The 22527-nt window shown below is 49.5% G+C and overlaps 4 protein-coding genes across 4 annotated transcripts; all 4 read right to left on the bottom strand.

The window, feature by feature from the left end:
* Positions 1-5235: 5235 nt before the first annotated feature.
* LOC135402799 (feather keratin Cos1-2-like) lies at positions 5236-8571 on the bottom strand. The gene is made up of 3 exons (XM_064636258.1): positions 8516-8571; positions 7561-7611; positions 5236-5545 (listed from the first exon to the last, which is right to left on the bottom strand). The coding sequence occupies exons 1-3, from the start codon at positions 8569-8571 to the stop codon at positions 5236-5238; spliced, it is 417 nt and encodes a 138-aa protein (XP_064492328.1).
* A 623-nt stretch (positions 8572-9194) lies between these two features.
* Positions 9195-10374, bottom strand: LOC135402993 (feather keratin Cos1-1/Cos1-3/Cos2-1). The gene has a single exon (XM_064636590.1). The coding sequence runs from the start codon at positions 9629-9631 to the stop codon at positions 9326-9328; it is 306 nt and encodes a 101-aa protein (XP_064492660.1). The 5' UTR covers positions 9632-10374; the 3' UTR covers positions 9195-9325.
* Positions 10375-14902: 4528 nt separating this feature from the next.
* LOC135402884 (feather keratin Cos1-1/Cos1-3/Cos2-1-like) lies at positions 14903-17843 on the bottom strand. The gene has a single exon (XM_064636404.1). It carries the CDS (start codon positions 15625-15627, stop codon positions 15322-15324), a length of 306 nt encoding a protein of 101 aa, XP_064492474.1. The 5' UTR covers positions 15628-17843; the 3' UTR covers positions 14903-15321.
* A 30-nt stretch (positions 17844-17873) lies between these two features.
* LOC135402883 (olfactory receptor 6F1) lies at positions 17874-21051 on the bottom strand. Its single transcript, XM_064636403.1, has one exon. It carries the CDS (start codon positions 20947-20949, stop codon positions 20005-20007), a length of 945 nt encoding a protein of 314 aa, XP_064492473.1. The 5' UTR covers positions 20950-21051; the 3' UTR covers positions 17874-20004.
* Positions 21052-22527: the final 1476 nt, after the last annotated feature.

Raw genomic sequence — 22527 nt, 5'->3', positions numbered from 1 at the left:
ATTATGGTCAAATTACAGGAAACATTGGTTAACACGTGTTGTTTTGCACCTGTTTTCTCTAGATGCCATTACTACTTGAAAATTTTATAAAATAAGAGAGAGAAAAAACATCTCCTTATTATCTCAGACCCCTTATCTTGTTTTTTTTTCTCCAAATAATTCTGCTTCTCCCTTTGATCTATCTGGACCCAGTTTTTAGCAGACAGGTGTGAAGAAGAAGTGTTGTAGAAGCCCTTTTCTCTCTCTGCAGTACGTATTTTCTTACCTTTAAACCAAAACAAGCCAGGGGAGGGAGGGGACGTGTCTGTGCAAGGCTGAGCTCAGGGAAAGGTGGGCTCTTCTCTTACAGAATTATTTCCTTAGTGCACCCAGAGACCTCCAGGCCATTGTGTTCTTCCAGAAGGGGTCAATGTTCATGGCTTGAGAAGCAGGAGAAGGTGGTGAAAGAACCCCTGCTTTGGAACTGGTTTCTCTGTGTGCACCCTAGGACAGGAAAATATTTGTCATGTGCTGTACAGAGAATGCCTGTCCATTCTCCTCTCTGTGTGCTCTGCACAGCACCAAGGGCTGGAAGGAACCAACTTGAGCCTTGCAACCGGTTCCTGTCAAAAAAGCTTCTTTTTTCTCTGAATAAAAAACTTCATTTTGTTCTCCGAGTTTTCCTCAAAACCCCATCAGGGTGGACCTTCCCACAGTAGACTTTTCTTGAGAAGATAATGGTGCTGACACAGAGCTCCAGAAGAACTGCATCCCCTAACTTCCATGAAAGTGGAAATCCCTAAATGGAGAGGAGCATGAGCACTAAGGTTTCTTAGTGCCTTTGACAATGCCTGTGACGATTTCCATCCCTCTATTCTGTCCAGGCTGAGCACAGGAGAGCATTCACATGAAAATTCATCTTACAGCAGACATATTTTTCTCAGGTCATTGTGGAGGCTGAGTTCAGCAGTGTGAGATGATCTGAGTTCTGGCTGAACTTGAAATCCTTCTTTTGAATCCTTGTAGGTCTGCAAAGGACTAATGTATATCAGATATTGATGCTTTCAGCCTGGCAGGATCAGGAATGCATGTGTGCATGCATAAGACTGTCATGGGGTATATGTTGATAGGTCTTGGTCCATGGAGAAAAGAACACACACACAACACGGTGATGAGACAAAGGGATGTCTGCTGCTCCAGAGAAGCAGCAGCTTTTATTTAGTTCGCTCGCTTCTACTTTCCCACACACACAGAATATAAACATATTCTTGCAAAAACACCCAGGAATGTAACACCTGCACACAGCCAAACAGCTTTGCCCCTGTACTCCTTAAAACTCAAGGCTGTGTCCATGGAAACATCCAATTAGCCTCACTGTTCTCTTGGGAAAAGGCCTAACTCTGTAATATTTTAAACTCTTCAAGCCCCACGGATTTCGTGGAGCTGCCACTTCTCGCCACATAAGACTTCTCTGGACCAGAGAGCTTCTTTGCACAGAGGGACAGGCCTCAGCCAAGCAGGGCATATGCTGGCAGGGATATTTTGCTTCCCATGTACTTCTGATACTTCCTGGCCTTGTGCCCCTTTAGGGACACCTCGTTCTACTCTTGCTCTTGCTGCATCTCTGGCTTCTCCCGCTCCTTCACCTCACCAACGAGGAAGGGGAGAGGATTTGAACCAAGCCTAATGACAGCGTGAGGTCTGTGACACCAACAGCCCGATCTCAGACGGGGCCACCCACCTGTGGCGGTTCATATTACAGGAAAAGCGTAGCAAAGCATCTTGGGACCTGTAGTCCTTGGTACTCTATCGCACATGCGCAGTGGCATGCTTTAATGCCATTGGTTAAGAGCTCACGTGTCACGACTCAAGCATTGTATTTAAACGCGTTCTTTGTAATTAACTCAATTCAGGTTGGGTCCACTTGTAGTTTGGGTTCGTGCCAAAACAGGTATCACACCCATCCTCCTTTGGAGCAGTTTTGATATCTCCTCTGTGGCTGATAGGAATAACTACAGATCTTACCACTTCCTGGTGGCCTGGTAATATTCTTAGGAGTGAAATGGTGTTCTGGGACCAGCCCCAGTTCCTATGGAGGCAGCAATGCTGCACTGACATGCTCTTATGGCTGGGCTTGGGGCAAGCTCGGCTCCCAGTAAGCTGCTGTCACCACCACGGGGAGGGCTGGATGAAGATATTGGAGTCCTGGCACTGCCTGACACAGGGCTCATTGCAGCTGTTGGCCAGCGGGGTCGGGCTGCAGGGCTGGCAGGACATGTCTGGGGCTGGAGCTGCACCTGGGAGAAACACTTGAAATGAATTAGAGCACTGAGACACGTGAGGAGCAGTTGGTCACAAGTCACAAGCCCATCACCCCACTGTGAATGTTTCAAAGGCTAGGAAGTAGAGGCTGGGTGGTGAGACAAAAAAGTTTCTTGGCCTCATCCAAACACGATACTGCAAAGTGTCACCAGGCCCAGTGGGGCTGCTGCCTGTTTCTTCAATGAAGGGCCTCCTCAGGCAAATTCCAGACAGTCTCTGAGTCAGATCTTTGCTTTTTTCCCCTTCCCATGATAAGGAGCACCAAAATCCCGGATGGAAGCGTTGGATGGAAGATCATGCATCTGCATGACCAGAAAATATGTTGGGAGGAAAGGACTTCAGACTCACCTAGATTGCAAAGGAAAAGAAGAAAGAGAGGTAGATGACAGAGCAAGGAGTTGGACTGGCTTTTATGGTGGCTCCAATCTGCCCCAGGGCCAGAGGTGGCTGTTGTGGAAGTGGCAATTTCCTAGGGTGCTCAGGATGAATGGAAAACCTCCCAGCTAATGACATGGGTGGTTTTTCTCCCCAACACTACCTGTTATTTTCCTGGTGTATGTCACACACATTCCCTCACAGAGGCTTCTGAGTGCAGGGATTGAGAGGCTCCAGGATTTCCAGGGCAGGATTATTTTATGCCAGCAGAAGACTCAGCTCAAGTGCTGGATGGCTGCAGGGCAGGCAAGTGATGTTGGCCTGGAGCTCGCTAGTAGTGTTGCCTGTGACTGTATTGAGAGGAAGGGGCCCTGAAATCCTTGGCTGGTCACCCTAGGGATTTCCTTATGTGAGGACATGCTGTGTCTCCCTTCTCTCTCTCCCTCCCTCCCCAGTGAGGATGTTACCCTGTGGAGGCTGCCTTTTGCACTCCCAAGTTCTGAGACAGCTTTTGAGAATCCATTTTGGCCCCCACCCTCAAATGCAACAGGGGCAGAGGAACTGAAAGTCCATTTCACAGCCTCCATGGAGCACTTTCGTCAGTGGCACTGGCTGATCCAGAGGCTGGAGCTAGAGTTTTACAATCAAACACTCAACTTCCCTGCCAGACCATTGCCTTTATCTTGACACAGACCCTGTTACATCTCTGAGTCAGTCAGGGGACTGGGATGCCCCTGCTCAGTGAATTGACAGGCAGGGTCTTGGCAGATGAATATATTGTGGATTTTGTGTCACTAGTCCCTAAGCCCCTATGGCTTCTTGCAGTCTAGAGCAAAATATAACTTTGAGGTCAAAGGCATCACTTTAAATAACATAACAAATAGAGGAAAGATCTGTCTTGAGGCACTGAGGTATCCTGTGTTGGATCAGTCACAGTGTTACAGTACTACAGTGTAAATATAGACAGTAACAACCCTAAAAATATTGTGATAGTGCACCACTGTATCACTGTATCACCAGAAACAAGCAGAAGCGGGCAACAGACACCAAGGCCCCTTTGGAGGATGCAGAAGGTGATTTATGACCAAAGAGTACAACATGAAAATTTAAAAGCCGCCTCCGTAGATTTGGGTCATGGGCGTGCACTGGAAACACTCCTTCTCTGCTATCTTGGAAGTCCAGAGCAACTGTGGGAAAAGTTATTTTGTAAAAAGCCCTTTGGAGAACCATTTCATGGGATGGTTGAGGTTGGAAGGGGCCACCTAGTCCAATGACCCTTCTGATTCAGGGCAAATAGAGCAAGTTGCCAAGAACCATATCCTGATGGCTTTTGAAGATCTCCAAAGATGGAGACTCCAAGACTTTTCCAGACAATTTGTTTTCCAGTGCTCAGTCAGTGTCTTGTTGTTCCAGACACAGCCTCCTGTGCTTCAGCCTGTAACCATTGCCTCTGGTCCTGTCATTGGGCACCTCTGAGAAGAGTCTTCTTTGCACCTTCCCCTCAATTTTTTATATAAAGAGTGTATCTGCTTTATGTAACAAGGTTTTGGTAGTGAAGGGGGTCCCAGGGGTGGCTTCTGTGAGATGTCAGATGAAGACAATTCCACTGGCTCCAAGGTGGACCCACTGCTGGTCAGAGCTGAGCTAAGCTGTGATATTGGTACTGCTTCCCTGATATCATTTTAAGAAGAGGTAAAAAACTGCTGTGCAACAGCAGCTGGGAGAGAAGGGTGGAATAATTAGAGAAAACAGCTGTGCAGACACCAAGGTCAGTGAAGAAGGATGTGGCACGAGAGCCCCAGGCACTGGAGCAGAGATTTCCCTGCAACCCATGGAGGTACACAGTAGAGCAGGTATCCACCTCATGACAGAGCAGATGGATGTACCCTGAAGGAAGCTGTGACACCATGGAGATCTGGAATAGGTTCCTGGCAGCAAGTGTGGCCCTATGGAGAAAAGGCTTTGCTGGAGCGGGTTTGCTGGTAGGACCTGTGGAGGAGCCACACTGGAACCCAGTCTGTTCTTGAAAGGTTGCACCCTGTGGAAAGGATCAGTGCTGGAGCAGTTTGTGAAGAATTGCAGCCTGTGGGAAGGTCCCATGTTAGAGAAGTTTGTAAAGGAATCTTCCCATGCTAGAGCTGGGAAAGAGCATGAGGAAGAAGGAGCAGCAGAGACAACACACTGCAACACCTTGTCCCCCTGTGCCACTCAGTGGGAGAAGGTAGAGAAGTCAGGAGTGAGGCTGAGATTAGGAAGAAGGGAGGGGTGGGAAGAATGTGGTTTTAGATTTGTCCTTATTTTATATTATCCTGCTCTGATTTTGATTAGAAATAAATTTAATTATTTTCCTGGAGTCTACTTTGCATATAATGGTAAAGTCTAGGTGATCTCTCACTGTCCTTCTCTCAAACCATGAGCCCTTCATCATATTTTCTCCCCCTGTCTAGTTGTGGAGGGCAGTGGTAGAGCATCTTGGTGGGCATATGGCAGCCAACCTGTCTTCAGTCCAGCACCAGGATTGGATGTTTTGGAGGTTGTTGAACAATGTTGCCAGGGGCTTTAGCAGGGGGGACATCTGCCACGGTAGCAGCTGGTGATGCAGGAGAGGTCAAAGCCCCCGGAGTTGATGGGCACTCCATCACAGCTGAGGATGCTGCCAACGGCAGTGGAGGTGGAGGATCCCACCACGGTGTTCTGTGGGAAGGAGCTGAGGATGGGCCCGGGCAGAGTCACCACCACAGCAGAGGGCTGGATGGCAACAGTGGAGCTCTGGCACTGCCTGACACAGCACTCATTGCAGCTGTTGGCCAGCGGGGTCGGGCCGCAGGGACAGCTCTGTGCAGGACACGTCTTGGGGCACAAAGGGCACCTGGAGAGAGGGCAGGGAGGAAGCAAAAAATGGGGATGTGTGAGGAGCAGCTTGTCACCACACCATGAGGGAGACAAGACACAAGACAAGCCAGGAGGTGGAGGCTGTGCAGAGATGTACGAGGGCTTATTGCCCTCATCCTGCCAGGGCCCAAAAAGAGCCCCCCGCTCCTATGCAGCTACTGCTCAGCCCCCGAGTGCAGATGCCACCTGCACACAAGTCCCAGCCTTCCTCCATTTCTGACCTTCTCCCTACTTCTCTCTCCCATGAAAAGCAATCCCAAGAGCCATCCTAGAAGAGAGCTGGAATCAATTGAGAGGTCCATGGAGGTGAGATCTCCTTTAGAGAAAGCAGAGAAGGAGAAGGGGCTTCAGACTTACCTGATTCCTGAGGAAAAGGAGGCGAGAGAAGTGGAGAAGCTGAGCAAGCATTTATTATGGACCTTTACTTCCCCAAGCTGCCAGAGGCATCCCTGGTAGACATGATCATTTTCTGAGAAACTCATCTTGATTGCAAAACATCCCATTTAATATGCAAAACATCCCATTTAATTCTATGGTTTGTGGCTTGGGTTCCTGAATGTCTGTGTTTCATTTCCTGCTTTGTTTCAGGCACATTTCCTTGTGAACGCTTTTCTTTGCTTTTTTGTGTGACAAGATGAGAGGCCCAAGCCCTTCTGGAGCAAAACACATCAGTGTAGGCAGATGACTCAGAGGACTCATCTCACATGCTGGAAGAGTCTAGTAAAAGCAAATTATGTCAGTCTAGATCACTGCTTTGGGGGTCTTTGGTGCTCCTGTTGGCAAGAAGTGGCTCAGCTCCTGGATTTTGCTCTATCCTGCCTAAAAATGAACCCAGAAAAATTCTGCTGGACTGTTTCTCATACTTCTCTTATTCTGCACCTGAGAGGTCTGTGAGGCCCATGCCTTGTTCTTCTTCAGAATGCTCTAGCCCTGCCACTATCATCTCCACTTGTCTACTGAAGAGGCCACAGTTCACTGTGATTCTTTCACAGAATATTCTGAGTTGGAAGGGATCCACAAGGATCACGGAGTCCAACTCTTAGCCCTGCACACCATGTGCCTGCAAGTATCATCCAAACACTTATTGAACTCTGTCAGATTGAGGCTGTGCCCAACCATCCTGTGGGGGAAGAAGCTTTTTCTAATATCCAATCTAAACCTGCCTGACACAACTGCAAGCCATTCCCTGGGATCCTGTCCCTGGTCCCCACAGAACAGAGTTCAGGGCCTGCCCCTTCTCTGCCCCTCCCCAGGAAGCTGGAACTGCAATGAGGTCTCCCCTCAGTCTCCTCTTCTCCAGCTGAACACACCAAGTGCCCTCAGTGTCCTCACACGCCTTCCCCTCAAGATCCTTCCCCATCCTCGTGGCCTCCTTTGGACACTCTCTAATGGCTCAATCCCTTCCTTCCATTGTGTCCCTCCAAACTGCCCCAATATTGAGGTGAGGCCACCCCAGGTCAGAGCAGAGTGGGACAATCCCCTCCCTGGCCCAGCCAGCGATGCTGGGCCTCATGCCCCCAGGATAGGGTTGGCCCTCCTGGCTGCCAGGGCTGCTGACTCATGGCCAACTGGCACCCACCAGGACCCCCAGGGCCCTCTCCTGACACTGTTTTCCAGCATCTCATTCTCAGTCTGTCCATAGATCCAGGGTTGCCCCATCCCAGGGGAAGATCTGGCACTTCCCCTTGTTGAACTTCCTATGCTTGGTGATTCCCAGTCCTCTGATCTATCGAAATCTCTCTGCAGGGCCTCCCTGCCTTTAAGGGAGTCAACAACTTTTACTGTTTATTGTCTGTCTGTTAATTTACTGTCATCTGCAAACTTGCTCAATGTCCCTTCCAGTCCTGTGTCCAAGTCATTGATGAAGATGCTGAAGAGCACAGGGCCCAAGATGGAGCCCTGTGGAGCCCCACCAGTGACAGGTACCCATCTGATGTCACCCCAGTCACTTCCACCCTCTGTGCTCGCCCCATGAGCGAATTGCTCACCCACCACATGATGTGTTTATCCAGCTCTGAGCTGGACAGTTTGTCCAGAGGGATCCTGGGAGAGACAGTATCAAAAGCTTTACTGAAATCCAAAAAGTTTACATCAAAGGGCTTCCATTGATCAACCAGGTGGGTCACCTTGTCGTAGAATGAAATCAGATTTGACAAGCAGGACTTTCCTGTCAGAAGCTGTGTTGTCTGTGACTTTCTGTGTCCTGTGTGCAGCTGGGATTGTGTGAATGTACACAGGTGCAAAAATTTGTGCATGATTCCACTTTGATGTGCACAAGTGTGCATGTATATGTGTCCCTCCTCGTGAGAGATTGCTCTACTCATGGCAGTGTCACTCTCCACTGCTCTGTCAATAAGCTCCACAGAGCAGCCAGAGCCAGGGGGAACTTCAGTGCAGCTGAACAAGAGAACAAACCTGGCAGATAATTGTCCTCACCACAGGCACTGAAATGCAAGCTTCTGTATCTTCAGTCCTCCTTTTCCTACTCCTTCAAAGCTCACAGTCTGATGATGATGATTCCAGGCCCCAGCAAGGATGTTTTCACACTGTTTTGGACCCTTAGATTAATTCAGTGTAAACAATATTGGGAATGCTAAGCATGGCTTGCAGTCCCCGCTCCCTGCTTCTCCAGACCAGGACATGGCTCTCCCCCAATCTAGGGACTTCAAAAGTGTGAGTTTTGTTCTGTGGACAGTGAGAAAGGCTGAGAAGTTCTGCCAGATTCATCCAGGCTATGCCCGAGTGAGTTTGCATTCGCTGCAGTGTCAGTGCTGTCTGGTGTGAGACAAGTCCCTGCCTCATGTCCAAGCCAATGCCAAATGTACCAGTGCAGCCCATCAGCCTGGTGCTGTGTCAGGCAGAGGCTGAGACCTTGGAATCAACATGTCCTGAGCTAAAGGAACACGGCATACGGAAAAGAAAGTGCTCAATAGATATTTGTACTCACTTTTTATTGGGTCGTGGAAGGAAGAGGAAGATGGAGTAGAAGTCACGATCCAACATGAAGGCTGTTCCTCAAATTCCAACTCCTGATATTCTACAGAGCAGATTGTGTCCAAAACCCTCACACTCACCCCCCCAGTGCAGCTCTGGCCATAACAAGAGGAACACTCTTCCTGAAGAGCTCATGGGGCTGCTAAAGCTTCAGGGTCTCCCAATTTCCTGGGAATTTATGGGGAGAGACACATCAAAACAAGGCTTGATGGTGTCTGGAAGCAGAGCAGCCAGGGATGTCTTCCTCCAAGGGATGGTTCCTTAAAGATCTGCTCCTCCATGGTGCCCCAAAAGGCCATTCCTCTGTGAATAGGTAAGGGTCTCTTATATGCTCAGCCCCTTCCACCACTGAGCAACACCTTTCTCCTTTGGCATTCAGGAGTATAACCAGAGGAAAGAACCACATGGAGACCAGACTTGAATGCAGCAGAATTTTATTGAAAAAAAAGACAGAACCAAGGTTACTGCAAGTGCAGATCAGCGGTGCAGGGAGTACCAAGGGCAGCAGAGAGTCTATGTTCCTTGGCTGTGGAATAGTTCCTGCATGATATTTGTCTACCTGTCCCAAAAAGGGGGGAGAAAACAGATGGTCCCCACCAATCTGGCATTTGGAGAACATTACAGCACCGATGCAAACAATGAAAAGGGAGAGAAAGGCAAGTTCGGTCAGCTATCCTGCAAACAGCACCCAAAGCCTAGATCCTCTGCCTGACACCATGTTCTGAATTTCTCAAGATATCTCATCAGGGCTTTCCCAGTATCTTTAGCAGGGGAGGCCCCTCCTGCCACCATAGCGCCTGGTGATGCAGGAGAGGTCAAAGCCCCCGGAGTTGATGGGCACTCCGTCACAGCTGAGGATGCTGCCAACGGCAGCGGAGGTGGAGGATCCCACCACGGTGTTCTGTGGGAAGGAGCTGAGGATGGGCCCGGGCAGGGTCACCACCACGGGGGAGGGCTGGATGACCACGGTGGAGTCCTGGCACTGCCTGACACAGGGCTCATTGCAGCTGTTGGCCAGCGGGGTCGGGCCGCAGGGCTGGCAGGGCCGGCACGGGGTGTAGCAGGACATGTCTTGAGCTTGGAGCTGCACCTGGCACACAGGACAGAGAGCAAACAGAGCACAAGGGTGGATGGGTGAAGAGCAGCCTGGTTATCCCATCACAAAACTGCAAAGGCCATCCATGAGTGGATGCTGGAGACTGTGCCAGCAGCCACACAGTCTTCATCGCCTCATCTGGCCAGGGCGCTACTAAGAGCCTGGCCCAAGGAAGCAAAGCTCTCTTCTGGTGCAAAAACCAAAAGCCACCACAGTCGTGTCTCACTCAGTCTCTCTCTGTGCCAACCTCCTCCCCGCTTTCATCTCTCATGAAAAAGCACTCCAAACCCCAAATATGAGAAAGCCAAAATCAGCTGAGATGTCCATCAAGTGATGGAGACCTCTGTTTGGAAGAGGAGGAGAAGGGACTTCACACTCACCTGGTTCCCAAGCAGAAGGAGGCAAGAGAAGTGGATGAGAGAGCAGGGACTGGGGCTGCCTTTTATACCTACCCTTCACTGCCTCAGGACCAGGGGCAGCCTTTCCAGAGGTAACAATTTCCCCACAAGCTCATCTTACATGCAAACCAGCACAGCTGATGATATGGGCTGTGCTTTCATTTCCTGCACTGCTGCCTTTTCATTTCCCGGTTTGTTCCATGCCCATTTCCCAATGAAGGCTTCTTCTGATCCCTGGGATTAAAGGCCCCAGGATTTCTAAAGCAGGAATGCAGCACTGCAGGTGGAAGATTCAGTTTATGTGCTGGATGGGACCAGAGCAGGCAAGTGATCCTATCCTCATCACTCTGGTGGGGTTGTTTGAAGTGTTGTTTTCAGACAGAATCTGCAGCAGTCATAGAATCATGTAATCATAGAATGGCTTGGGTTAGAAGGAACTCCCTCATCACGGACAAGGATGCCACACACTAGATCAGGCTGCCCAGGGCCCCATCCAACGTGGCCTTGAACTCTTTCAGGAGTGGGGCAGCCACAGCTTCTCTGGGTCAATGGTTCCACTGGCTCACCACCGTTTGTGTAAGAATTTATTCCTAACGTCTAATCTAAATCTTTCCTCTTTTATTTCAAACTGTTCCCCTAGTTGTCCTATCAGTATCTGCCTCTGTAAAAAGTTGCTCTCCATCTTTCTTATAAGCCCCTTTCACATCCTGAAAGGCCTCAATGAGATCTACCCAGAGCCTTCTCTTCTCCATGCTAATAACCTCAAGTCTCTCAGCCTGTCTTCAAAGGAGAGTTGCTCCAGCCCACTGAGCATCTTTGTGGCCTCCTTTGGACCTGATCTAACAGGTACACGTCTTTCTTCTGCTGAAGACTCCAGGTCTGGACACAGTACTCCAGGTGGGGTCTCATGAGGGCAGAATAGATGCAAAGATTCACTTCCCTCAGCCTGCCAGTCACACCTTTTCTGATGCAGCAGAGGATGCAGTTGGCTTTGTGGGCTGCAAATGCGAACTGTTGGCTCGTGTACATCTTTTCATCTACCAGAACACCACAGGGCTGCTCTTAATGTGAATGTGACTCATGTCCCAGTCTGTACTCATGTCTGGGATTGTCCTGATATAAGTGCTGCACCTTGCATTGAATTTCTTAATTTTCATGAGGTTTTCATGTGCTCACTTCTCAAGTTTGTCCAGGTCCCCCTGGATAGCCCTATCCTTCTGTAGTGTCATCTGTACTGCTCAACTTCTTGTCATCTGCAAATGTGCTGAGGAGGCACTCAATCTCATGTCTCTATCATTGAAGAAAAATATTAAAAAGCACTGGTCTCAAGACGGAGCCCTGAGAGACATCTCTCATGATTGGCCTCCACCTGATCATAGAGCCATTGACCAAAACTCCCTGTCTGTGTCCATCCAGCCATTTCCATATTCACAATAGTACACCCTTCAAATCCATGTCTCTCCAGTTTGGAGATAAGGATGTCGTGTGGGACCATTTCAAAGACCGGACAGAAGTTCAGACAGAGGACATTGGTCAGTCTTCCTTTGTTGACTGTTTCAGTCCCTCCACCATAGAAAGCCACCTAGTTGCTCAGACACGAGTTGCCCTCAGAGAAGCTTTGCTGGCTGTTGTGGATCACCTCCTTGTCTTGTATGTGATTTAAAATTGCTTCCATGAGGATCTGCTCCATGATCTTTCCAGGCACAGAGGTGGGGTTCACCAGACTGTAGTTCCCCATGTCTTTTGTTTCCCCTCTTTGAAAATCCAGTCTGCAACTGGATGCCCAAGGACTTCTGTGCATGAAGATGGTCCATGTCCTTCTCTATCCCTCCCTCCTCAGCTCACCCTGATGGGTGATCCTGTGTTATCTCCACATGTGTGCATTGGGCTGCTGATTTTGACTCTGTCCTGCCTAACACTGCCCTCAGGAAAAATTTCAGGCTTGTTTTGACTTATCCACTCTCTGGTGAGTACATAAACATTGCCATGGGCTTGCCTGGGGACTTGTCCTTCCCCACAACGCTCCAACCCTGCCTTGGTTGTCCCCAGGTGTCCTCAGCAGAGTTCACAGTAGGCTGTGTTCCTACATGTGTGTATGTCTTGGGTGATTTGTGTGCAGCCAGACTTGTATGAATGTACCAAATATTTGACAGGTCTACAAGAGCTTATGTCTTTTTGTGTCTCTCCTCACAAACAGACTGTGTTGCTCATGGCAGGGGCACTCTCCATGGCTCAGTTCATGAGCTCTGCAAAGCAGCATTTTCCCAGCATCAGCAGGAGCTCAAGTGCAGTTGAAAGGCAATGGCATCAGCCTCCTAGAAATCTCTCCAAGAGGCACTGTAATCCAACCCCTGTTTGCTGAACCCTCCTTCTGTTCTTATGAAGCTCACACTCCACTGCTGCTGATACCAAGCCCCAACAAGGACCATTTCCCACCAATTAAGATCCTTAGTTCATTTCAGTGTACCAGCACTGGGACTGCCTCAGCATGGTGGGCAGTCCTCCTCTGCCTGCCTCACCAGGCCAGGGCACAGCTGCTAGAGAGTTTGAAAGGATGGGGTTGGCTTTATGGATCTGGAGAAAGGATAAGGAATCCTACCCTCCTTGTGCAGGCCATGTCCAAATAAATCTACTTCCAGTGAATTACTGGTGCTTTCAGGTGTGGGACACAGCTCTCCTTCATGCCAAAGCCGATGTCAAATGTATTTGTGCGATTCATTGACCTGGTGCTGTGTCAGCCTGAGATCTTGGCCCAAACAGATACAGAATTTAAGAATCACTGTACGTGATATCACTGTGCACTGGAGTGAAAGGGCAGAGCCACTGCATGTTGCCCAGGGAAAGCCAGGGAGGTGCTGGGGCTACTGGGTAGACAAGTGTTGGTGGGGATGCCCCAACATTTGCTCTGTGGTTGGGCTGGTCCCTGCATGTGCCATTGCATCCCTGGGGCAGGGGTGGTGCCAGTGCCCTGGGGCACTGTGGAGCAGAGAGAGAATGGGGGACTCCAGGAGTGCCAGGTAGAACAAGGAACTGGATTGCCCATATATTGCCAATTCACCCAGTGACCGCGGTGCAGCTCTTGTGGGGGAGAAGGTGAGGCATGGGCATCACAGGAACATGTCCATTGGCCAAAGAGGTGGAGGGGTTCAGCGACTTTGCCCCAAATTTCCGGCAGGAAGAATGTGCAGGGAAGTTTCGCTGTTGGTCCCTTCATGCAAAATTTAGCTTTGCCTTCATCAGCTCCTTCCCTGCATCCAGGCAATTGTAGATGTCTGAGATGTGCCAGCCTTTTAATCGATCCCTTAAGCTGAGAATGAAGGTTGAAAAAGAAATTTCAGAGTAGTACACAGAAAAAATCCCTAAGTGTCTGTATTAATAGTGAAGCCAGATGTCCTTCACAGAAACTCAGAGAAGATGAATGCCAGGAGCATGTCATGGAAAGGAAGAGGAATGTGGGGCACTGATAGGCCCAGCTTTCTGTAGGGATACTCTGTGCTGTGCTGTCATCAGCCCTGTTACCCACCATCTATAAATTGTGAAGGGATGGCTAAAAAGCAGGGATTTCCAACAGATGTGCACAGGGTACAGATATTTTGTGGCACTGAGGCCTGCAGAACTTGGCTTACACAGCCTCCATCAACCTTATTGCCAAGAGAGATGTGTTCAGCACCTTGATACCTCTGTCATCCTAGTTCACCCCTGGTCAAACAGGCAAGAGGAGACAATGTTGTCAAAGGAGTTCACAACCTGACCCTCTGGAAGAACAGAGCATCTGCCTGCATTTCAAGTTCCCAGATGGGGAAAGGGCAATTTACACAGTCTCCCTTGTGGATGGAAGGATGGACGGATGGATTCTGTTTATCAGGCTCTTCCTGACTGAGGTCTCTAAAGTGCTTTTGATCAAAGTGCCCAAGAGCATCAGTCTAAGCAAGAGGGACTCCCATGGACAAAACTTGTCTGCCACAGAGAGCTCACAGATACGACTGAGTGTGTCCCATTGTCACCTCCACAGCTCAAGGGGTCTAGAATGACCTTGCACAGAGCTTTTCTGGAGCAGAGCTGGTTCTGACGCAGCAGGACCTTGCAGGTGCTGAGCTTGAACATAGCTGCTCCACCCGAGCTTGGGAGTGACAAAGCTCCACTGGTCAGTGATGGGCCTGTGGGCACCAATTACTGTCCTTGGACTGCCCTGGCCCGTGGGATTCCCGGGGACCCAAGCGTGAGACCCAGAGTGGTTAATCCCAATACTGACTTGTGAATGAGCTCTGCCTGCCTGCCAAAACCTGGCTCCTGCCATGGGCCTCAGCAGTGGTAGGGCTGGATAGGGGAAGTGACCCTGGCTGCCCATGCCCATGTGTGCTGGCCAGGCCCCAGACTGGGCAATGGAGGGGAGGAGAAGGAGGACATGAGGCCATGGGCCATCCCTGAGGCAATTCCACCCATCCACAGTCCTGCTTTCCTTTGGGAACATCTTCTGTCTCCCCTGCCACAGCACTGACCAGAGCAAGAAGTGCCCCATTCCCATGATCCTACAAGGTGGCTTGTCTCCATGAGCTTCCATGGAATTCTAGCTGTCACTTGAGGACAGTAGAGGTTCTTGTAGGACCTGTGGGGAGATGTCTGGGCAGAGACACTGCAAGGCAAGGGCTGATTGCCACTTGGTCTGGGGTAGCTGAGAATATTTTACATACTGCCCTAGGATAGTGCCCTGGAGAGGACCCTCTGCAGCATGTCCCAGTCTCACATTTTTCTGGGTGAAGGATCTCCCTACATCGTCACCTTGACAGGATCAACACCATTACCCCAAGGCCATACACTGAGGGAAGGACCAGCTGGAGACTCAGGCTGAGATGTAAAAATCTTTATTGAGTTGAAAGATGGAATCAAGGTCACCACAAGCACAGGACCTCAGTGCAGTGGTCTGGAGGGACAAGAGACTTCACCTCTTGGTCATGGCGAAGTCCGTGCAGGGCATCCATTTGTCTTTGCTGTAGAGTGCAGGCTGGCTTGGAGGAGCCTTGCAGCCCAGGGAAGCAGAAGAAAAGAATGAAAAATGAGAAAAGGAGGTATGTAGAAATATCAAAGGAAAGACATGGGCCATGTTTTCAAAGTGCCCAGGAAGGCTGGCCCCTTCCTGCCAGCGTTCTTAGGAGGAGCTGAAGATGCTCAGTTCCTCCGAAAGAAATGACCTGAAGATTCTCTCTTTGTTCTAGATGTCTGGAGATCTTGGGGAAACCACCCAAGACCTGTATATGCTCAGCAGTTTTAGCAGGGGAGGCCCCTCCTGCCACCATAGCGCCTGGTGATGCAGGAGAGGTCAAAGCCCCCGGAGTTGATGGGCACTCCGTCACAGCTGAGGATGCTGCCAACGGCAGCGGAGGTGGAGGATCCCACCACGGTGTTCTGTGGGAAGGAGCTGAGGATGGGCCCGGGCAGGGTCACCACCACAGCAGGCGGCTCAATGACCACAGTGGAGTCCTGGCACTGCCTGACACAGGGCTCATTGCAGCTGTTGGCCAGCGGGGTCGGGCCGCAGGGCTGGCAGGGCCGGCACGGGGTGTAGCAGGACATGCCTTGAGCTTGGAGCTGCACCTGGCACACAGGACAGAGAGCAAACAGAGCACAAGGGTGGATGGGTGAAGAGCAGCCTGGTTATCCCATCACAAAACTGCAAAGGCCATCCATGAGTGGATGCTGGAGACTGTGCCAGCAGCCACACAGTCTTCATCGCCTCATCTGGCCAGGGCGCTACTAAGAGCCTGGCCCAAGGAAGCAAAGCTCTCTTCTGGTGCAAAAACCAAAAGCCACCACAGTCGTGTCTCACTCAGTCTCTCTCTGTGCCAACCTCCTCCCCGCTTTCATCTCTCATGAAAAAGCACTCCAAACCCCAAATATGAGAAAGCCAAAATCAGCTGAGATGTCCATCAAGTGATGGAGACCTCTGTTTGGAAGAGGAGGAGAAGGGACTTCACACTCACCTGGTTCCCAAGCAGAAGGAGGCAAGAGAAGTGGATGAGAGAGCAGGGACTGGGGCTGCCTTTTATACCTACCCTTCACTGCCTCAGGACCAGGGGCAGCCTTTCCAGAGGTAACAATTTCCCCACAAGCTCATCTTACATGCAAACCAGCACAGCTGATGATATGGGCTGTGCTTTCATTTCCTGCACTGCTGCCTTTTCATTTCCCGGTTTGTTCCATGCCCATTTCCCAATGAAGGCTTCTTCTGATCCCTGGGATTAAAGGCCCCAGGATTTCTAAAGCAGGAATGCAGCACTGCAGGTGGAAGATTCAGTTTATGTGCTGGATGGGACCAGAGCAGGCAAGTGATATATCAGTCTGGATCACTCTGGTTTGGTTGTTTGAATTGCTGTTCTAAAGAAGTAGTTTCAGGAATCCTCAGCTGGATGTCCAAGGACTCCTCTTCATGAGGATGTGTCCTAAACTTCTCTTTCCCTCCCTATGGTCACTTCTTCCCTCTCCGTGTCCATGGACTGTGCTGCTGGCTCCAACCTGTGTAACTCTGCCCTCAGGAAAAATTTCTGGCTGGTTTTGACTCATCCCTTCTCTGTGCAGCCTGTGAGTACACAAACAATTCCCAGAGCTTGTGTGAGGCCTTGTTCTTCCCCACACTGCTTCTGCCCTGCCTTGGTTGTCCCCAGGTGTCCTCAGAGTCCACTGTGTGCTGTGTTCCTACAACATTGACTTTTACAGGGTAGAGAGGTGGGCCCATGCAAAGCTCATGAAGCTCAACAAGTCCAAGTGTAAGGTCCTGAATATTGGTTAGACCACTCCCAAGCACAGGCTGGGTGATGAGTGGACTGAAAGTAGCCCTGCCAAGAAGGACTTGGGGGTACTGGTGGTTGAGAGGCTGGACATGAGCTGGCAATATTGTTTGCAGCCCTGGAAGCCAATTGTATCCCAGGCTGCATCAAAAGAAGAGTCACTACCAGGTCAAGGGAGGTGACTCTTTCCCTCTACTCCTCTCTTGTGAGACCCCAGCTAGAGTGCTGTGCCCAGTTCTGAGGCCCCCAACATAAGAGGGATGTGGAGCTCCTGGAGCAAGCTCAGAGAAGACCACAAAGACACTCAAATGGCTGGAGCCCCTCTGCTCTGGAGACAGGCTGGGAGAGCTGGCAGCGTTCACCTGGAGAAAGCCCTAGGGACAACTTAAAGCCCCTTCCACTACCTAAATGAGCTCCAAGAGAGCTGGAGAGGGACTTTTTACAAGGGCATGGAGTGACAGGACAAGGAAGAATGTCTTCACACTGAAAGAGGATAGATCCATATTACTTATTAAGAAGAAATTCTTCCCTGTGAAGGTGATAAGGCCCTGGCACAGGTTGTCCAGAGAAGCTGTGGATACCCCATCCCTGGAAGTGCCACACTGGCCACAACCTGGCCAGTCAAGGCCAGGTTGGATGGGGCTTTGAGGAACCTGGTCTAGTGGAAGGTGTCCCTGCCTATGTGGCAGGGTTGGAACTGATTATCGTTTAGGTGCCTTCAAACCCAAGCCATTAAATGATCCTATGATTCTATGAAATTTGAGAGGTGGTCTGAGGAGCGATTCCCTCTGTGCCACCACTTACACGTAGCTCTGATCTCAGCCTGCCCAGCAGTGGCACCTGGGGACAGTGGGGAGGCAGGGCTGGGCTGGGCTGGCCTTCTGCTGTGAAACACTTATGCAACTTTTACAGCTGCTTCTAGATCCAGGGATTTTGATGATTAAAACTGTCCAAGAAACCTAACTTGGTGCAGATCCATTGGAAGGCTACACCATAAACAAGCCAAACCACCCTTGTCAATGCCCTCTGCTTAAAATAGGTAGTAAACTGGAGTACTCAGGGCAAGTAACCTACAGCTCTTCTTCCTGTTCCCTTTCCATGGGCCTCCACTGATGGCCACAGATGAGGAATGCAGCCTTTGGTAGGCCTTTGCTTTTATGGTTTTGCCATGTGGTCACAGTAGCCCAAGAAGTGAAGAGCCCTTCCTTGCCCTGCATCAGCAAGTGGAAAACAGTCACCAGCCAGGCTCTGGACAACATTCTTCCTGCACTCATCCACTGCCAGAGAGAGGTCTCACTCTTTTTCATGTATTTTCTTCTTCTCAGGGAAATCCCCAGAGCTGGAGGGAGCTCCTATGTTCCTGAGTCCATGCTAGTTTTTCTGTCCAACAGCTGGTAAGCATATCTCAGTGATCTTTCTTCCTCCCATGAGCGAAAGGAAGGGTTCTGGGAACACATTCTCAGGTAACAGCATTGCTTATGGAAGCTCAGCTTAGGGGTGCTGGCTTTCCAGGTGGATCCCACTCTTTGAATTGGAGTCTGTTGCACATGAAACATCATCCACTTCACTTGAGAAACCTAGGGGTACTTGTTTGTTTTCCTACTTCTCTTCCAGGGTGGTCTGCCTCTCCCAGGTGATGTAGATCTGCTCTGACAGCCCTCTTTGAGGCTTTGCATGCCTCTGTTTATCTCAGAGAGCTTCAGGCAGTGCTGATGAGGAATTCACAGCATCTCTCAGTATCCTGCACTCTGCTGTGTCTCGGATTTCTTGGACATTCCAGCTCTAGCTTTTTGTTGCTCTCCAGGGCTGCAGAGGCCTTCAACACTCCACAGACACAATTCTCCCCAAACTGCATCATTCCCAGGCAAGAATGACAAGCAGTGATGTCCACCTGAGGATAAATCCAATCTCAGGCTTTTTCTGCAGCCTCAGTGGGCTGTGCCAGGGATTTTCCCAAATGCCACTGGGAAAGAGAGCACAGCTGACAAGGGTGGGACTCAGCCTGTCCTTGGGCAGTGGTGCCTGGGCCTGGATGCAGGCTGAAGAGCCAAGTGCCCAGGTGGATCCAGGAGGTTGGTGAGTCTCCCTAGAAGTGCCTTTGCTTCTAGAAGGAGTAGATGTTCAGTTCAGACTCAATCATCTCAGCTGGGGAGCTCCACACTCAGGTGAAATCAATCCCACACTCTCCATAAAGGCATGTCTGTCATGCTGATGCCTCCTCTTTATGAAGTGGCCGCATGGACTCTTCACGGTCAGTGTGCAGAAAGAAAAGCTTTGAGAACATGACTAATCTGTTCTGAAATGAAAATTGGGAGGGAAAAAGCAAGTGGCCTTTGGAAGTGCTAATATCCTCCCATTGAGTGTGAAGGGAGACTTGCTTCCCAGCCAGCCTTCCAAAGCTCTGCAGTCTGAGCACTTTGCCGTGACATTACAGTTTTTCCACAACAAAGACCAAAATGGGCTGTTAAAAATGATGTGGGTTTTAGATGTGGAAATGATCTGACTCATCCAGTGTGAAGCACACTATTTTGCATATTTTTAATTAAAATTAAAAGAGTAGATTCAGATATTAAGGAGAGGAAAGAAGAGGAATTATGTAAAATTTGTTTACAGTCTTATGCTAGGAATAGTGACTGCAGGTAGAAATATTAGACATTGTCAAATTTTATCTTGAATCAGAGTATGATTCAATGAAATAGCCACAAGAATGGGGCATAGATACATCCAGAAAACATCAGACTAAATGGAGAAACACATCTATTTCCTAAACAGTTAGCCAGTTGCTGGGATTTCTTTAGGGGATTCAGACAAACCCTGACAAGATGAAGCACTTGGCAAACTAGAATGGAAACCTGTGATAGGACCACTCCTCCAGCTCTGTTAGCTTATTGATGGGGCTTGTGACCCTTTCCAAGCACTGCTCTTTAAAGCACTGGGATGCATGCTGGATTCACCTCAGAAGGAACAGAGGGTGGTGGGAGCCGTAGAATTGAGGCTCGGCCCAACTTGAGCTGGCTGTGAGTGAGATAAGCTGGGGAACTGGAGGCTTCTCACTGCCTGGGGTGCCCACACACACACACTCTGTGAGGATCCTCTGCAGAGCAGAAGTCAGGGGAGGGAAGGGATCAATCTGTTTGCTCACACTGGGGCCTTTTGAAAAGCCACTTCACTTCTTCTGGAAAGCCCGTCCCAGAGCTTGCTTCACTTCTTTGTTTCTGAGTGTGTAAATGAAGGGGTTTAACAAAGGAGTTACCACCGTGTTAAAGGTATTCACGAGTTTGTTCAGATCCAGGGAATTCTGGGCTGATGGTTTGACGTAGAGGAACATGGTGGAGCCAAACCAGATGGTGACGACACTGAGATGGGCAGAGCAGGTGGAAAAGGCCTTTTTCCGGCCATGGACTGACTGGATCCTCAGGATAGAAGAGATGATGTACATGTAGGAGACCAGGGTGACTACACAGGAAGCCACCACAACGATTATGGAGACAAGGAACGTTGCCAGCTCCACGGGCCATGTATCACTGCAGGAGAGGGCAAGGCAGGAATCTATATCACAGAGAAAATGATTGATGACATCTGGTCCACAGAAAGTCAGCCTGGATGTCAGAAAGGCCAGCAGGGAGACAGCCAGAAAGCCTCCCAGCCAGGAGCTGAGCACCAGCCAAGTGGAGAGGCCACTGTTCATGAGGGAGCTGTATCTCAAGGGGTAGCATATGGCTAAGTAGCGGTCATAGGCCATGACAGACAGTAGAAAACACTCAGTGGCACCTAGAGAGAGAATAAAGAACAACTGGAGGATGCAGACCCTGAAGGAAATGGTCTGGCTAGTCCCCAGCATGACTCCTATGGCTTTGGGAACAACACCCGTAGTGTACCAGATCTCCAGAAAGGAGAGATTGCTGAGGAAAAAGTACATTGGGGTGTGTAGGTTGCTGCTCATCCACACGAGACCTATGATGGATGCGTTGCCTATTACTGTCAGGGAGTACATCAGTGTAAACACCACCACAAGGGACACTCGGGAATGCCACGTGCCTGGGAAGCCAAGAAGGACAAATTCTTCCACATTTGTCCCATTTGCCATGTCCTTCCATCTGTTGAGGTCCATCTGCAAAGAAAGAAAAGTTTCTCTGAGTTTGCTTGCCTGTGCTGGCTCTTCAGATGCTACTGGTAATGAAACAAAACCACCATCCCTGAAAATTCACAGTATGCAAAAATGGCATCTATCCTCAGTTAAAATTGTCAGGGAAATCCTCCTCTGCTAAAACATGTTTGGACAACTAGATCTGATCCTGAAAATCAGGCCTACGCCAGCAAATGAACATTTGGAGAATTATTTGTTGGATCAGGTACCTCATCTAGAAGACAGTAAATGTAGTCACTTCTGTGAGATAAGAAACCAACATAGGAAAGTATGGACAGCAGGCTGAGGCTCTCCAGCCATAGGAAAAGCCTTTGCAAGTCAGATTTCTGCTGACCAAGTTGAAATATCTAACATAAAATACTGGTCAAGGACTCCTGGTCTTGTATATTTGCTTTCTTCCAGGTCTTAGCACAGGAAGCTTTGGTAAATATCTCCATGTCCTCCACTGATCTCTGCTTCTCAGCAGAGCTGCTAGAGGTAGGATTCACCTCTTTGTAATTTTGCCATCCCAGGGTCAGGGGAAGAATTTCTACTGACCAAGTTGAAATATCTATGGAGTAATACTCTTATCTCAGCTCCTCAGCTTACCCTCCTTCTTTCTCCATGGACAGAGAAAAAGCATGAGCGACACATGGCTCATTTTGCCTCATATACAGGATAAAAGCCCTCTAGAAGTGCCAGGTTGTCTCTGAGGTCTAAGGCAGGAGTTGGTGAGCACCTTAGATGGATGTTGCACATCTCAACTTGTGCAGAGGTATTCCAAGCCTCAGTGATTGAAGGCAAAATCCTCTGAGGTGAATTCCATTTAAGGGAGCTCTGCTGAACTGCAGGGTATAATTTATATCCTCCCTGCAGACAAGGCAGGATTCTTCATCAGTTGTCTAGGGGAGTACATATGTCATTCTCAGGTGATTGTGTAAGACAATGTTCCTGAAACACCATCTAAAGGATCTCTTTCTCTCCTATCTTCCTCCACAGCAATATGCACCAGAAATCTCATGTATTTAAAGGGTAGAGAAATCCTCCTTAATCCAGCTCTCCTTAAACATGCAAGGCAGTGGAAGTCTATACTCGATGTCTTGGGCAGGCTTTACTCACCACAGCTGCCAATGGAAGTGATCCGAATGACATCTTTTCATGCACCATCCTCCTGAGGAAGCCATGGTCCCCTTGGCTAAAGGAGAGCATTGGAGACAGGTAGATTTATTGGGCGAACTCTGGGTTTGGTGATGTTAGGAGATGAATGGAGGAGCAGCTCTCACCTTGCTGACTCACTTCAAGCTGTACACAACTGCCTGACCGAGTTTCGTGTCCATCCACCTGCTAGGAACTGACAGCTTGTTCTCCTGAACTTTTTCCTCTCACAGCCACCACTGCACTTCCACTAAAGGGAGCTTTGTGTGCACACACAGAGTGTAAACTCTCTTCAGTTTAGCTTCATATGGTGAGATCATACCCCAGAGAGTTGCCAGCATCATTAGCATGAGAACATCCCCACACCCTCCTCATTAACACACTGAAGCTTGAGCTGGCCACACCTAG

Source organism: Pseudopipra pipra, chromosome 26, assembly GCF_036250125.1.
Source record: "Pseudopipra pipra isolate bDixPip1 chromosome 26, bDixPip1.hap1, whole genome shotgun sequence".
In the NCBI taxonomy this organism is placed as follows: Eukaryota; Metazoa; Chordata; class Aves; order Passeriformes; family Pipridae; genus Pseudopipra; species Pseudopipra pipra.
This window is presented reverse-complemented; position numbering and strand designations above follow the sequence as displayed.